Here is a 17,615-nt window from a genome sequence, read left to right as displayed (position 1 = left end):
AAGGACTACAGGGCATCAGTTTAAGGTTAGAAGGGAAAGAATTAAAGAGAACCTGAGGGGCAACTTCTTTACACGAAGGGTGGTACACATGTGGAATGAGCTGCCAGCGGAAGTGGTTGAGGCGGGTACATTAACAACATGTAAAAGGCATTTGGACAAATATTTGGATAGGAAAGGTCTAGAAGGTTAGACACCAAGTGCAGGAAAATGGGGTTTGCAAAAATGGGCATTTTGATCAGCATGGACCAGTTTGGGCCAAAGAGCCTGTCTCTGTGCTGCAGGACTCAATCACTCCATGACTCTCTATGACTATAATTCCACTGGAGTTTAGGAAAGGACGAGGTAATTTGAATGAAATATAAGATTATGAAGGGTCTTGACAGAGTGAATCGAGGATGATGTTTCCTCTTGTGGGAGAATGTAACTGCTGGGGTTACTGCTTAAAAATGAGGGGTTTGCCATTAAAAAAGGATCGTGAAATTTTTCTTAGAGGGCACAAGTCTATGGAAATTTCTTCCTGAAAAGGTGGTGGAAGTGGAGTGTTTGAATATTGTTAAGGCAGAGGAAGATTCTTATTAATCAAAAGGGAGACAGTTTGTCAAGGATAGGTAGGAATATGCCTTCATGGTTACAATCAGATCCTACTGAATGGTGGCATAGGGATGAATGGCCTACTCCTGCTCCTGATATGTTGCCAGTGCCAACACAGTCACATTCAATTCAAAACTTTATTTTCTCTTTCCACAGGTGCTGCCAGATCTGCTGACTCTAGCCAGCACTTTTTAAAAAAAAAAGGCAGATTTCCACAGTTCAACATTTTGTTTTATTCATGATAGCAGCACTATTCCATTCTCCACCTTTCCAGTCCACACCCTATAGGTTCCCTTCTCCTGGAATTAGGTTTGATTAACAACATAGGACAGAACTAAATCTGGGACCTTGGCTGACATGATTTAACACTGCCCTGCACAGTCCATTCAGGCATGGAACCACAGTGAGATTCAAGTAGCTGTTTATGTGTTACAGAGAGCAATTCTAATTCCAATTCTTAGAAGTAATATTGGTCAAACTGCTAAATTGCTTCTATATTCCTCTCTGCAATAAGGATTACAAGTTATTGAACTTTGAAAAAGTGGAAGCAATATTCACATTAGACTTTATCAATTTCATTTCTTTTTGAAATATGAAACCCCTGGTCAATGTCAGCTTTAAAATGGGCAGGGGGATAGACAAATTCCATAATTCAATCATGAACTATGTTTGCAGGGAATGTAGATCAAAGCATCAAGGCCACAAAATGCTGCACTTTATCCATCATACAGGCTTCCTGTGAGCAGACTGTAAGTTCATGGAGGTGGCCCAAGAATGCATCTGAACATATTCAAATTATGTTTGTTGTAATGCTTTGTCTTGTATTTCACAAACATTCATCAAACTTGCTTCTTTATGAAAAAGGCATGTTTTAAATATTAGTGGTTCTGCCCTAAATATGAAAACAAATGTAAAAGCATAGGAGCTAACAGGACATCCGGCAATGTCACAAGGTGTAATACGGAAACAACTTGCATCAAAACTTGCTCGTTCACGGTATTAGCAGAGCCAGCTGAACAGGTTTTATTCTGGTTAAACTTTGTCTTTTTAATGGTAAATGTCACATCCACAATAATCTGCACCTGTTCACAAGACAATAAGGAACTAAAACTATAGGAAACAGATGATAAGCATTGATTAAGTTTTATTTCCTTAATACAGGAATAACACTAATTATACCTTTGTCTGCGATTAGACAACTGCACAAACTGGGACTAACCCCAGAGTCTTGCTGGTCTATACAGCTCAGCATTGTTTGTATGCTGGTCTATACAGCTCAGCTTATTCACTAAGATGACAGGAGAGAATTATTATTATATTAAAATGTATTAAAACCCCTTGTGTTCAGTAGCTTTCCTACAAGAACAAAAGTGGATTTTAAGACATTGGTGGAGTTGGTGTTCCAAGGCAAAACAGCTCATCAATCATTTTTAACAGTCACTCCCTCCTCCATCATGAGCACTGCAATAACTCATCTAGGTTCCTTCAACAGCATCTTTCAAAAACATAGCTGCTATGACATAGAAGGTTGAGGACAGTATGTGCTTGGAAATCTGTCAGGTTTTACTAGCTGTTACACATTATTTCCAATGATAACATTAATCATCCTTCACTCATCATTGTTCGGTCAAAATGCTTGGGTCTCCACTTTTCGGCACATGAGCACTTCTCCTGGACAACTATAGAAAATAAGCATTGGCCTTCCTAGTAACACCAATGTGCAGAGAATCGTCATTTTTAACAGGTCTTCTCACCTGAACCCTAGCCCTGACCACATCCATTGGGTTAGTGAGTGTAGATGCTGTGGCTGCTGCCAGTGGTCCAGCAATTCCTTGGAGAACCAGATGAGGGCATTCATTGGGAACCAATTTTGACAGCTGTTCTGTAATACAGACACAAAAAGTGATAATAATTAGATGTACATAATCAGGAGTTTCTCCACTCAGTTACGCTGCCCTAATATCATAAGCATGCGAAGTTTTCCTCTAGGCTTTGCAAATTCTAACGTGGAATATGAAATTTAAAAAATGTTTTAGATGCCTGAAAAAAATTAAACTGTTAACAAGTATGATTAATCGAGTTTGAGATCATTTACAAATTGTTATGAGCTTCAATTTCTTTTGGAGTCAAACCTTTTAATTTCAACAGTTATATCTAGGTTTGGGGTAGAAATGCTTCCATTTGTTCTTGTGGTCCGGTTTCTCTGTATTAATAAGTATAAGATCATTTGAACATTCATGAAAATTTGTCACAATAATATTGGGAAAATATGAACAAAGGAAAAATTAAACAAAGTATCAAAATAACTGGCAAAACTAAAGTATAAAGGTGCAGCCAAAACGAAGTTCTGGAAAAACTCAGCAGGTCTGGCTGCACCTGTGGAGAGAAAAGTAGAGTTAATGTTTGTGTCCAATGAGTTTATTCAGAATTAAAAGCAGTTGCTGATAGGGCTAAATGAGATGGATAATTCAGATGATTCCCAAAGAGATAGGAAGAAAGGACAGCAAAAAAAGGGGATAGCAGATAGTAAGCCAGGAGAAAAGCAAATGCTGAGTGGCTATGAATAGTTGACAGGTCCATTTCTGTATGGGTTACTCCCAGCATAGACCACCCATTTTCAACCATTCACACTATCTGTTTATATCCGTTCAGCATTTACTTCTCTCATGGTTACTACCATTTGCAGTTCTTTTGCCTGTTCCCTGTTTTTTTCCTCTCTCTTTTTCTCTCTCTGAGCACATGTTTGAATTCCAGAGCTACAAGCAAAAAGTGAGAATGTTAGAAGAGAAATTCAGGCAAACTGTTTGCATCCAGATGGGTAGTGTTATGCAGTAAGTTACCAAAGATATTGCAACAGACAGGCTAAATGTAAGCTTCACAACAGGATGCAACTGAGGAAATGAAGGGATTCAAACCTTTTTAAAAGGAGGGACCTCCTTTTTAAATTTCGACCTAACTCTTTGTAATCTCCCTTCAGAGTCTCAACCTTTTCCCTTCCAGTGTCGTTGGTTCCAATGTGGACAATGACATCCTGCTGGCCCCTCTCCCCCGTGAGAACATTCTGCACCCTCTCTGAGACATCCTTGATCCTGGCACCAGGGAGACAACACACCATTCTGCTTTTTCTCTGCTGGCCACAGAAACGTCTGTCTGTACTCTGACTACAGAATCCCCAACACAATTAATCTCTTGGAAGCCGACGTACCCCTCGTTTCATTAGAGCCAGTCTCAATACCAGAAACTTGGCTGTTTGTGCTACGTTCCCCTGAGAATCCATCACCCCCTACATTTTCCAAAACAGCATACCTGTTTGAAATGGGTATATCCACAAAAGACTCCTGCACTAGCTGCCTACCTCTCTTACCCTTCCTGGAGTTAACCCATCTATGTGACTGTATCTGAGACTTTCCCCCCCTTTCTGGAACTGCCATCCATCACATACTGTTGCTGTTGCAAAATCCTCGTCGCTTCTATCTGTCTCTCCAACCGATCCACTTCATCTGATAAGATTCGCATCCAACAGCATTTATGGCAGATATAATTCGCAGTAACCCTTAAACTCTCTTTAAACTCCCACATCTGACAAGAAGTACATTGCAAAGGCCATTTTTCCTCCTTCACAATCTACAGATCCAGAAAATAACACCGTCTTATTCCTCTACAAACACTGCCACAGGTTAAATTAATTGCTATGGCTTATATTTTCAGTTTAATCAAGAGACTTACCTCCAAAAACATTTAATCAAGAAAGAATCCACTGTACCTACTACTGCAGCGTTTCTCTAGGACAGACTTAAAACAACAATGAACTTATCTGACTCTGTGCTGTGAACTTCGCCCAAGAGTTCCTCCAAGATTAGTTGTGAATTTCACTGTTTGTTAATTTTCCCAGATGCAGCCCGATATCCAGCGATACACAAATTCAAACAGCAAAGGCAGTAACTGTGCAGGTTCTCTCTCTCTCTGTCTCTCTCTCTCCCTCTCTCCTGCACTGTCCTCACCATGTGCTTCCTTTGTCTGCTCTTCTCCCTTTTAAACTGCTGTTGTTTTGACTTTTTTTTCCAAAGTTCCAAAACAATGCAACAACATATAAAATAGTAATTGCTGCTCCTGGAATTCAAGGAAATCACCTCCAACACCTAAAATATCTCAAAAAAAGGAGCAGCTCTTACAGCCAGAAATTTTTCCCGTCCTCCATCTTGGATTACCCAGAATCCACTCATTTGACAGGGCTCTCGACAGCATGCGGTCCATCACCCACGCCACGACCCTCACCCCCTCCCTCCCTTCCCAGAACAAGGATAGGATCCCTCTTGTTCTCACCTTTAACCCCACCAGCCTTCACATGCAAAGAATAATCCTCCGCCATTTTCGCCAACTCCAACACGACACCACCACATCTTCCCTTCCCTCCCCCTGTCTGCATTCCGCAGAGATCGTTCCCTCCGGGACAACCTAGTCCACTCCTCCATCACACCTAACACCTCTCCCATCACACACGGCACCTTCCCATCACATCTAACGCCTCTCCCATCACACCTAACACCTCTCCCATCACACACAGCACCTTCCCATCACACCTAACACCTCTCCCATCACATACGGCACCTTCCCATGCAATCGCAGAAGATGCAACACCTGCCCCTTTACCTCTTCCATGCTCACCATCCAAGGCCCCAGATAGATTAAGCAGCGTTTCACTTGTACCTCTTTCACTTTGGTCTATTGCATTCGTTGCTCCCAATGTGGTCTCCTCTATATTGGAGAGACAAAATGCCGACTGGGTGATCACTTCGCTGAGCACCTTCGGTCTGTACGCAATTAGGTCCCGGACCTTCCCGTGGCTTGCTACTTCAACACACAATCCTGCTCCCATGCCCACATGTCTGTCCTTGGCCTGCTGTAATGTTCCAGTGAAGCTGAACACAAACTGGAGGAACAGCATCTCATCTTCCGACTAGGCACGTTACAGCCTGCCGGTCTCAACATTGAATTCAACAACTTCAGATAATCTTATTTCATTTATTTTATTTATCTTTTTCAATTCTGTTTTCACTGTTCTGTACCTCTTATTTCTTTATTCTCTCTCTTTCTCTAGCTCCCCACTCTCTCATCACCCTTTTTCTTCTTCTCTTCCCCCTTTGCTACCCTGTTTTCCATTTTACCGCTGGTTCACCCCTCCCCCCCCCACATATTTTGCCACATAGCACTGGCTTCAGCCTTGGTCATTCACAGCTCCTAATCTCCCTATAATCTCTCTATGCACTGTCATTATCATCTCTTTTTTGCTACCTTTGCTTCTGGAGCCATGACTCACCTTTAGATTTTAGATTAGATTACATTACAGTGTGGAAACAGGCCCTTCGGCCCAACAAGTCCACACCGACCCGCCGAAGCGCAACCCACACATACCCCTAACCTAACACTACGGGCAATTTAGTACGGCCAATTCACCTGACCTGCACATCTTTGGACTGTGGAAGGAAACCGGAGCACCCGGAGGAAACCCACGCAGATACGGGGAGAACGTGCAAACTCCACACAGTCAATCGCCTGAGGCGGGAATTGAACCCCGGACCCTGGCGCTGTGAGGCAGCAGTGCTAACCACTGTGCCACCGTGCCGCCCAGCCTTCTCTCAGCCTCGTACAAATACGAATACAAATATTTCTCCCCTTTTTTTAGCTTTGACAAAGGGTCAGTTAGACTTGAAACATCAGCTCTTTTCTCGCCTTACAGATGCTGCCAGACATGCAGAGATTTTCCAGCATTTTCTCTTTTGGTTTCAGATTCCAGCATCCGCAGTAATTTGCTTTTTTTCTCAGTTCATCTGCCTTACCTATTATATTCCTCACATTAAAACAAATACTTCTCAGACCACCAGTCCTGCTGTGTTCAGTAGTTTTTCCATATCTTCTTCATCTTGGTCTAACTGGCCTTAGTCTCTGACTCCTCCTTGGTCATTTTACTTGCTGACCTACTGCTCTGGCTCCCATCACACAAATATAACCCCCCTCAAGTGGCATCAGCAAACCTTCCTACCAGGATATTAGTGCCTCTCTAGTGTAGGTTCTACCATCCTTCTTCAACAGGGTCCACCAGCCCAGAAGCCCTTCCTCCTACACAATCTCTTTGGTACAGTTAAATACATGGCTACCTTCCTCTTCCTGGCCTCACTGGCACATGGCACAGAAAGTACTCCTGAGATTACATCTCTAGAGTCGCGTTTCTTTCTAATTCCCTGAACTCCCTTTGCAGGTCCTCATCTTTCTTTCTGCCTATGTCTTTAGTACCAATATGGACCTCAACCTCTGGCTCACCTTCTCCCTTCAAAACATCTTATGTCCACTCAGAGACATCCTTGACCCTGGCACCATACAGGCAACACACCATCCTGGAATCTTGCTCACAGCCACAGAAAGGTCTGTGCCTTCGAATGGACAATCCCTATCATTATAGCCTGCCTGCACTCTGACTTTCCTTGCTGTATAACAGTGTCTGTCATGGTGCCACCGTTGCTGCTTTCCCCTGAGGGCCAACTCCCTACAGCATAGAAAATAAAACACAGAACATTACAACGCAGTACAGGCCCTTCGGCCTGTGAATCCATCTGAAGTCCATCTATCCTACACTACTCCATTATCATCCATATGTTTATCCAATGACCATTTAAATGCCCTTAAAGTTGGCGAGTCTACTACAGTTGCAGGCAGGGCATTCCACACCCTTACTACTCTCTGAGCAAAGAAACTACCTCTGACATCTGCCCCATATCTCTCATAACAGTATCCAAAACAGGATTTCTGTTTGAAAGGGGAATGACAAAAGGGACTCCTGCATTCCTTGTCCACGTTTACTTGTTTTCCTGGAGGTCACCCAACTATTCTCTGTGTAGTCCTTACTGGTGGTGTGGCAAACTTGCTAAATGTGCTATCCATGACATTCTCTGCCTCATGGATGTTCCATAGTGAGTTCACCCACAGCCCTAGGTGCTCCATGCAGCAAACTGCTAGTTGTAGCTGAACTGCATGATAGGGATTCCATGAACACACTTCCTCCATACGTAGTCACCACAGACACTGGAAGTGTCATAGACTGTCAACATATTGAGGGACATGCATTTCATGGGACTGAGTCCCTCCTGGCATTGTGAGCCTTATTTGGTTAAATCAACCTAATCAACTATAATAATGCAGGAACTGATTACACAACCTTACCCACTAGTCACCAAACTCTCTCTCTCACCCACTTTCTATTCCTAGTAGACTATAACTACAAAAAGTTAAGACTTTATCTCTCCCCAGACACTACTCACTCAAATTGGTTCCTGTGCAGACAAGTGATGTCACGTTTTGAGTCTTTGATCCTCTTACCTATCTATCTCTGCCTTAAGTACCCTCAATGACTCCCCGAATACCTAACTCACATGCCATCAATTCCTGCCCACTATAAATCCTCCCTCCTCAGTACTTGATGATCCAGGACACCGCTCCCTACACTGCCCCAAAACCCAACGTCCCCCGCCATCTGGCAAAGCCCCAATCCTCATCATCATCTCTCCCAAACACCTGGCTGCCTCTCCTAACCCTCTGACTAACTCTAATTGTCTATTTAATTCTCTAAAGTTTATTGTACCGTGGTTATCAGAGATCCTATGGGTCCTGTGACAGTGCATCCACCTCTAGGTCAGGAGGTCCAGGTTCTAGTCCCACTTGCACCAGAGATGTGTAATAACATCTCTGATAATTTCTAACCAATCTGTTCAATGTACTGTGGTTACCAAATTACTGTAAACACGTTATGCTATATTCAATCTTGTGATAAATCAAGCCTGAGTGAAGCCACTAAATTTTGGAATGTGGCCTTAATCATAATACAATATCTGAACAAACTCGAATTTGCCAATGAGCAGAACTTATTTTAGATTGTAGTAAATTACAACATACACAAGTACAAAATAAAAGCTCTTCTTTCAGATTACTTGTGCTCAGTAATTTATTTTAAGGCTCGGATATAACACGAGTAGCTGAGGTTCATGATAGGGAGAGAAAGATAGTCTTACATACCTGCATAGAAGTGATAAAAAGGCCACCAGATGGCACTGTTAGGAATGTACGTCATCAAAGAAGCTAAATATCCTCTGTAAAATCCTTTTGGGCCGTCAAGCCTGAAAATTTGAGTGACAACTTCCTGAGTTTGTCCGAATGCTTGTTTGTATTTTCTATCATTTGATGACAGCTTGAACCTGCCCAGGTTCCCTTTGTGGCCTGCAACCATCAGGTGCTGCGATATGATATCAATAGGTACAATAATGCTCTGTGCCACAAGTGATGCTGCGCCTCCCGCTACAAGTGACTTAACAGCATTACTATTGCTGTAGTTGGCCACATAGACACGTACCAGCTCGTAGGTTGTAATATATCCTTGGCCAGAGATTAGGGTCAATGTGTTCACCAGAAATCCTCTGTAAAGTCCTCGTATGCCTTCGGCTCGTAGGATTTTAATGAATGCGTCAAAAGTGCCGTGGTAATAACTCTTCCCCTTTTGTACCTGAAGCCTTGTCCTAATTAGTGCAGCTGGATACACTGTAAGCCGCAAAGACAGAGTCATCAAAACACCAATACAGTAGAATTTTTTCTTGTCCAAGTCATCCCATTCGATTATCTGAACATTTCGCTTTTCTTGCATTTTTGATAACTGATGCAGTTGAAATCGACAGTAGCCTGCGAAAGGTCAGGAAGGGTTCTTAGTTTCAGAATTGCTAATGTTATCAAGTTGACTTTATCCCCTTCATAAATTCTTAAGTTATTTTCTTCCCATGATGTATATAAAACTCTATGTAATGATAATGAATTTACTTCCTTAAGGGCCAAGTGCTAGAAAATGGGATTAGAATAGTTAGGTGATCATTTTGATTGGTGCAGACTTGATGGCCCCAAGGGGTGTTTTGTGCTGCAGGTCTGTATGACTATGCCCATACCCTCCAGGACACAAAAGCTCCCATTGTGCACATAATTTGAACAACATCCAAAATTAACACAAAATAATGTATTGTACCAACTGATGAGAACAAAAGGCCTACCGGTAGAGAGCTCCTATGTCAATATTTTCTCCCCTTACAAGGTGTCACTTTACGTCAGTGCAGATTCCATTTGTGGTTTGTCCTCCAAGTGATCAGTGTCAATGTGTGAATTGCGAATGAAAGTGACAACAGCTTATTCAACTGTGAAAGGTCTCACAACCCTAGCTGGTCTTATCAAAATTCACATAGTTAACAACACAGCAATTAGAGGCCATAAATGGATGAGCAACATTCTCCCATTTATTTTCCCTCACTTATCCAAGTACTGTTTTATCCCAACGTTAAACAAGGTCTTTGTAGAGACATTAGATTTATTAGCTGTGGAAACCCAGGCATGGAAATCATTGTTCTGATGAAGGGTCACTGAACCTGAAATGTTGACTTTGCTTTCTCTCCACAGATGCTGCCAAATCTGCTGTGTTTCTCCAGCAATTCTGTTTTTGTTATGGAAATCAAGCATGATGAACTCATGTCCATTCACTGTGATGCAAGCCGTACTCAATTTCATGCTTCCTATTCATTTCAAAGATTTCAGCACCACTAACTGTACTCTTACATGCAAAGATATAGGACTAAGCAATCACTTGACTTTGCAGTCAAAGAGAAATTGTCATTTAAAGTTATAATGCACAATAACCTTAAAGAAAACCTGTTTATGTCATTCCTTGAATAAGCAAATGTGACAACACACTTGTGACAACACCAGTGGTGTCTGAGTTAGCAAAACTAATAATTTGGACAAGTGATATCCCAGTTTCTTTATCTGCCAGCATTTGGATCAACATGATCTCAAAAGATACAGAGCTACTTTCCTCTGGGTAAATATGCCATTTCTAAAACTCAATGACAACCTGACCTCCCAAACCACACATGCAATTCAGCATCCCAGCTTAGAGCAATGAGGCTTGGATATAACCTCTGGGTGTGAAAGGAGGCCAAAGCTATGTCGTTCATATGCTCTGAACATCCCATAATTAAACCAACAAAAGAAGCTTTACCTTTACAAATTAATTTGCTAATGTCAACGTCCTGTATAAAATGCTTGGTCAAGTGAACTTGGTGAAAGTTGGTTTCAACTCCTGTAGACAGGGATCACCAGGAATGGGGAATTTCTCCATGTGGTATAGGATCATTTCTTATAGGTCACAGAAAAACCAAGAACTTCTCAGGTTGATCTAAATCATACATTCCTTTGAGGAACTGGTAACGCTTTATAAACGCTAGTGGGAACTGATCCCACCCCAGGATTACAAATTTTCATCTGAAAGACACAAGTAAACACCCGGTAAAAACAATGACTGCAGACGCTGGAAACCAGATTCTGGATTAGTGGTGCTGGAAAAGCACAGCAGTTCAGGCAACATCAAAGGAGCAGTAAAATCGACATTTTGGGCAAAAGCCCTTCATCAGGAATAAAGGCAGAGAGCCTGAAGCGTGGAGGGATAAGCTAGAGGAGGGTGGGGGTGGGGAGAAAGTAACAGAGTACAATAGGTGAGTGGGGGAGGGGATGAAGGTGATAGGTCGGGGCGGGTGGAGTGGATAGGTGGAAAAGAAGATAGGCAGGTAGGACAAGTTATGGGGACAGTGCTGAGCTGCAAGTTTGGAACTAGGGTGAGGTGGGGGAAGGGGAAATGAGGAAACTGTCGAAGTCCACATTGATGCCCGGGGGTTGAAGTGTTCCGAGGTCGAAGATGAAGCGTTCTTCTTCCAGGCGTCTGGTGGTGAAGGAGCGGCGGTGAAGGGGGCCCAGGACCTCCATGTCCTCGGCAGAGTGGGAGGGGGAGTTGAAATGTTGGGCCACAGAGCGGTGTGGTTGTTTGGTGCGGGTGTCCCGGAGATGTTCCCTAAAGCGCTCTGCTAGGAGGTGTCCAGTCTCCCCAGTGTAGAGGAGACCGCATCGGGAGCAACGGATACAATAAATGATATTAGTGGATGTGCAGGTAAAACTTTGATGGATGTGGAAGGCTCCTTTACGACCTTGGATGGAGGTGAGGGAGGAGGTATGGGTGCAGGTTTTGCAGTTCCTGCGGTGGCAAGGGAAGGTGTCAGGATGGGAGGGTGGGTAGTAGGGGAGCGTGGACCTGACTAGGTAGTCACGGAGGGAACGGTCTTTGCGGAAGGCGGAAAGGGGTGGGGAGGGAAATATATCCCTGGTGGTGGGGTCTTTTTGGAGGTGGCGGAAATGTCGGCGGATGATTTGGTTTATGTGAAGGTTGGTAGGGTGGAAGGTGAGCACCAGGGGCGTTCTGTCCTTATTACGGTTGGAAGGATGGGGTCTGAGGGCGGAGGTGCTGGATGTGGACGAGATGCGTTGGAGGGCATCTTTAACCATGTGGGAAGGGCAATTGCAGTCTCTAAAGAAGGAGGCCATCTGGTGTGTTCTGTAGTGGAACTGGTCCTCCTGGGAGCAGATACGGCGGAGGCGGAGGAATTGGGAATACGGGATGGCATTTTTGCAAGAGGTAGGGTGGGAAGAGGTGTAATCCAGGTAGCTGTGGGTGTCAGTGGGTTTGTAAAAAATGTCAGTGTCAAGTCGGTCATCATTAATGGAGATGGAGAGGTCCAGGAAGGGGAGGGAGGTGTCAGAGATGATCCAGGTAAATTTAAGGTGGAATGTGTTGGTGAAGTTAATGAATTGCTCAACCTCCTCGCGGGAGCATGAGGTGGCACCAATGCAGTCATCAATGTAGCGGAGGAAGAGGTGGGGAGTGGTGCCGGTGTAATTACGGAAGATCGACTGTTCTACGTAGCCGACAAAGAGACAGGCATAGCTGGGGCCCATACGTGTGCCCATGGCTACCCCTTTGCTCTGGAGGAAGTGGGAGGATTCGAAGGAGAAATTGTTAAGGGTGACGACCAGTTCGGCCAAATGAATGAGTGTCAGTGGAAGGGTACTGCTGGGGACGTCGGGAGAGGAGAAAATGGAGGGCTTGGAGGCCCTGGTCATGGCTGATGGAGGTGTGGAGGGATTGGATATCCATGGTGAAGATGAGGCATTGGGGGCCGGGGAAATGGAAGTCTTGGAGGAGGTGGAGGGCGTGAGTGGTGTCTCGAACGTATGTGGGGAGTTCCTGGACTAGGGGGGATAGGGCAGTATCGAGGTAGGTAGAGATGAGTTCAGTGGGGCAGGAGCATGCTGAGACAATGGGTTGGCCAGGCTTGTGGATCTTGGGAAGGAGGTAGAACCGTGCAGTGTGGGTTCCCAGACTATGAAGTTGGAAGCTATGGGTGGGAGATCTCCTGAGGTGATGAGGTTTTGTATGGTCTGGGAGATGATGGTTTGGTGATGGGGGGGGGCTGAGGTCATGGTGGAGGGGGCGGTAGGAAGATGTGTCCTCAAGTTGGCGTTCAGCTTCAGCGGTGTCGAGGTCAGTGCGCCAGACTACCACTATGCCCCCTTTATCTACTGGCTTGATGGGGAGGTTGGGATTGGAGCAGAGGGATTGGAGGGCTGCACATTGTGAGAGCGAGAGGTTGGAATGGGGGAGGGGGGTAGACAGATTGAGGCAGTTAATGTCTCGGCGGCAGTTGGAAATGAAGAGGTCGAGGGCAGGTAATAGGCCAGCGCGGGGTGTCCAGGTGGATGCAGTGTGTTGGAGGTGGGCGAAGGGATCCTCGGAAGGTGTGCAGGAGTCCTGATTGTGAAAGTAAGCTCGGAGGCAGAGGCGGTGGAAGAAGTGTTCGATGTCACGGCGTGTATTAAATTCATTAATGCGTGGACGGAGGGGGATGGAGGTGAGTCCTTTGCTAAGGACTGATTGTTCGTCCTCAGTGAGGGGAAAGTCTGGAGGGATGGTGAAAACTCGGCAGCGCTGGGAGCTGTGATCTGGTGTGGGTGTGGAGCTGGGAGTGGGGGCGGAGCCAGTAACTGGAGTAGGTGTGATGGTGGGGGGAATGGGGGTGGAGTCATTAGCAGGGGTGGTGTTCCCCTCAGGGTTCTGGGGGCTGGGAATGGTGACAGTGGGATCTGTGGGGGGGGTCAGCAGAGTGCAGGTGAGTGGCGTTGTGGAAGTGGTGGCAGACACGACAGTAGGGATGGTGGAAGTCACTGAGCATGTGACATCAGCGATGATGTGAGGGGCGGGGAAGTGATGTCACGTGTGATGCATGTGGAATTGTAAGGGGCGGAAGTGGTTGTGGGAGTGGACATGATGAGTGCGGAAGTGACATCATCAATCAGCGTGGGGGCGGCAGCTGCACCAGCCGCATGGCTAATGGCGTCCAAGCAGTTCCAGAGGCCGGGGGAATGTTTGAGGAGCACTGATTATGGAGGTGGGTAGATAAAAGTTTGTTGTACTTACAGTTTTTGCCGCCCTGTAGCCTACATTCTCCTGTACACTGACAGACTTCACAGAAGGTTTTAATGGAAACCTGAGAGAAATTGCTGGGAGGCCAACTCCAAGTCAGACATAAAGCATATGACAACTTGAAAGTAAAATGGGTTTTATTGCTTCCAATTCCATGAATATTGAGGAGGGTAAGGCTGGGCTGTCACGCTCCAACCCTTACGTGGAAATCCATTCAGATTGAGTAGCAATCCATGATACCACAAAGGACATTAACCACCATTGAGATGTCTCAGGTCCATTCATGTTTGCTGGGACTGGCTCAAGGATGCACAGATTGGCAGAGCTACACTCTCACCCTTATCAACCTGTGGATTGAACACCTTTGGGATTTGACATAGTCATTCAGAGAATTTAACATTCACCTAAAACTGAAAACATTGAGCAATCTAGCTTTTCTGCAGAGACTGACACAAACTCCATCAACTCATTCCTTCACAGAACTGTTATGCTGTTACTTTAATGAAGAAACCATGAGTCTCTCACTGCTGTAAAAGGTAAAAAAAAAATCAAACTACAGGTTACAGTTGAACAGGTTTATTTCAAATTGCAAGCTGTCAGAACTCAGCTCCTTCCTCAGGCATAGAGAGGTATAAGACAGTATTTATAAGCAAACGTTAACAACTTTAAAACTAGCTGCCCTTATTGAATCCTTTAATCAGTTAGGAGGTAGACTGCTAATTAAAATGCAAAATCCAGATTTCTTTCAAGTCTTTGACCACAGATAATGAAAGGTTTTATCCACGTAGAAGAGGAGACATCTTGGGTTAGACAACACACTTTAGGTGTGACGTCCCACTTTGAATCTACGTTTTACGCTGAGATCAGGTTTGTAAAATTTTTTTGGATAGAGAAAAATCTTGAATGAAATAATTGCCTCCAACGTGTGTGAGAGATAGACAGAGTGCGTGCATTTGTGTCTGAGTGTGCACAAGAGAGTGCGAGAGAGTGTGCTTGTGCAAAAGAGAGAAACCATGCGTCCATATCTGTAAGAGAGCGAGTGTGTGAGAGAGAGAGAGTGTGTGGAGGGCGAAAGCATGGGGGAAGAGCGAGTGGGGGAGAGAGAGTGGGGGGAAAGAGAGAGTGAGGGGGAAAGAGAGAGAGTGTGAGGGGAAAAGAGAGAGAGTGTGCGGGAGGAAGAAAGAGAGAGTGGAGGGAAAGAGAGAGAGAATGGGGGAAAGAGAGAGAGAGAGAGAGAATGGGGGAAGAGAGAGAGAGAGAGAGAATGGGGGAAAGAGAGAGAGAGAGAGAGAGAATGGGGGAAAGAGAGAGAGAGAGAATGGGGGAAAGAGAGAGAGAGAGAATGGGGGAAAGAGAGAGAGAGAATGGGGGAAAGAGAGAGAGAGAATGGGGGAAGAGAGAGAGAGAATGGGGGAAAGAGAGAGAGAAGGGAGGAAGCGAGAGAGGGTGGGGGAAAGAGAGAGAGGGTGGGGGAAAGAGAGAGAGGGTGGGGGAAAGAGAGAGAGGGTGGGGGAAAGAGAGAGAGGGTGGGGGAAAGAGAGAGAGGGTGGGGGAAAGAGAGAGAGGGTGGGGGAAAGAGAGAGAGGGTGGGGGAGAGAGAGAGAGAGTGGGGGGAAAGAGAGAGAGAGAGTGGGGGGAAAGAGAGAGAGAGAGTGGGGGGAAAGAGAGAGAGAGAGTGGGGGGAAAGAGAGAGAGAGAGTGGGGGGAAAGAGAGAGAGAGAGTGGGGGGAAAGAGAAAGAGAGAGTGGGGGGAAAGAGAAAGAGAGAGTGGGGGGAAAGAGAAAGAGAGAGTGGGGGGAAAGAGAAAGAGAGAGTGGGGGGAAAGAGAAAGAGAGAGTGGGGGGAAAGAGAAAGAGAGGGAGTGGGGGGAAAAAAAAGTGAGGGGGAAAGAGAGAGAGTGGGGGGGGGAAGAGAGAGAGTGGGGGGGGGGAAGAGAGAGTGGGGGGGGGGGAAGAGAGAGTGGGGGGGGGGAGAAGAGAGAGTGTGGGGGGGGGAAAGAGAGAGTGTGGGGGGGGGGGAAAGAGAGAGAGAGTGGGGAGGAAAGACAGATGACACTGCCAGTCCGCAAGGCAGCCAGGTCTGTCAATCAAAGGTTGGCGTGAAGGCAGAGCGGAAGAGTCGGACATTGCACAGAGCCGTGGTAATAGGGGACTCCATAGTGAGAGGAACTGACCGGGGTTTTTGTGGCAGCAGGCAGGACTCAAGAATGGTGTGTTACCTTCCTGGTGCCAGGGTTAAAGACATCACAGACAGAGTGCAGGAAATCCTCAAGGACAAAGGTGAAGAGCCAGAGGTGGTGGTACATGTCAGCACAAATGATATCGGGAAGAAGAGGAGGAACACACTACAGCGGGACTTCGGAGAACTAGGAAGAAGGCTGAAAAGCAGGACGTCCAGAGTGGTTATCTCCGGTTTGCTTCCAGTTCCTCGGGCTGGTGAGGCCAGAAACAGAGAGATAATGGACTTGAACGTGTGGTTGGGGAACTGGTGCAGGAAGTAAGGATTTAAATCGTTGGATCACTGGGGTATGTTTTGTGGTACGCATAAATTATACAAGAGAGACGGTTTGCACCTTAATAGGTTGGGGGCTAGCATTTTGGCAGGCAGGTTTACTACTGCAACACAGCTACGTTTAAACTAAGTAGCGGGGGGGGGAGGGGACAAACTGGATGTTTAAGAAGGAAATTGAAGGGAAAGTTAGAACAAGGGAAGTCAAGAAAGATAACTGTATCCATGAAGCAGAAAACTCAAAAAGGGATCATGCTGTAAGGTTGAGTGAAATAGGAGTTGATGGGAAGGGTGAGGGCAGTAATACATTAAAAATACTATATATGAATGCACGAAGCATTAGAAATAAGATGGATAAGCTTGAGGCTCTTTTGGAAATTGGCAGACACAACATTGTGGGGATGACTGAGACGTGACTTCAAGTGGACAGGGCCTGGGAAATGAATATTCAAGGCTACACATGCTATCATAAGGACAGACTGACGGGCAGAGGGGGTGGGGTGGGGTGGCCATGTTAGTAAGGGATGATATTCAGTCCTTTGCACGGGGGGACCTAGAATAAGGGGGTGTAGAGTCAGTATGGACAGAGCTCAGAAATTCTAAGGGTAAAAAGACCCTCTTGGGAGTTAGCTACAGGCCCCCAAACAATAGTCTGGATGTCGGATGTAAGTTGAATCAGGAGCTGAAATTGGCCTGTCGCAAAGATGTTACTTCAGTTGTTATGGGGGATTTCAACATGCAGGTAGACTGGGAGAATCAGGGTGGTATTGGACCTCAAGAAAGAGACTTTGTGGAGTGCCTTCGAGATGGATTCTTAGAACAGCTGGTGCTGGAGCCTACCAGGGAGAAGGCAATTCCGGATTGGGTATTGTGCAACGAACCAGAATTGATCAGGGACCTCGAAATGAAGGAGCCATTGGGAAGTAGTGACCACAATACTTCAATCTGCAATTTAAGAGGGAGAAGTTTAAATCGGAAGTGACAATATTTCAGTTGAATGAAGGGAACTATGGAGCTATGAGGGAGGAGCTGGCCAAAGTTCAATGGTGCAATACCTTAGCAGGGATGACAGTGGAGGAACAATGGCAGATATTTCTGTGTATAATGCAGAAGATGCAGGATCAGTTCA

The 17,615-nt window shown here is 45.5% G+C and overlaps 1 protein-coding gene across 3 annotated transcripts in view; it reads right to left on the bottom strand.

Moving 5' to 3' along the window:
- Positions 1-17,615, bottom strand: part of slc25a44a (solute carrier family 25 member 44a) — a 50,748-nt gene that overhangs the window by 14,212 nt on the left and 18,921 nt on the right. For 2 of the 3 annotated variants that reach the window (XM_087982194.1, XM_087982193.1), the window contains exons 2-3: positions 8,656-9,312; positions 2,346-2,473 (exon numbers count right to left, since the gene is read on the bottom strand). In XM_087982194.1, coding sequence (XP_087838320.1) covers positions 2,346-2,473; positions 8,656-9,277 — 750 coding nt within the window. In that variant the 5' untranslated portion in view covers positions 9,278-9,312. Of the gene's footprint in view, positions 1-2,345; positions 2,474-8,655; positions 9,313-10,669; positions 10,933-17,615 lie in introns of all 3 variants that reach the window. The other variant, XM_087982195.1, reaches the window with a different exon arrangement.

This window comes from Chiloscyllium plagiosum, unplaced genomic scaffold (assembly GCF_037043375.1).
Source record: "Chiloscyllium plagiosum isolate Xiang-an unplaced genomic scaffold, Cpla_swu_hap1 HiC_scaffold_42, whole genome shotgun sequence".
Taxonomy (NCBI): Eukaryota; Metazoa; Chordata; class Chondrichthyes; order Orectolobiformes; family Hemiscylliidae; genus Chiloscyllium; species Chiloscyllium plagiosum.
The sequence above is the reverse complement of the archived record's forward strand: the minus strand, read 5'-3'. Positions and strand labels throughout refer to the sequence as shown.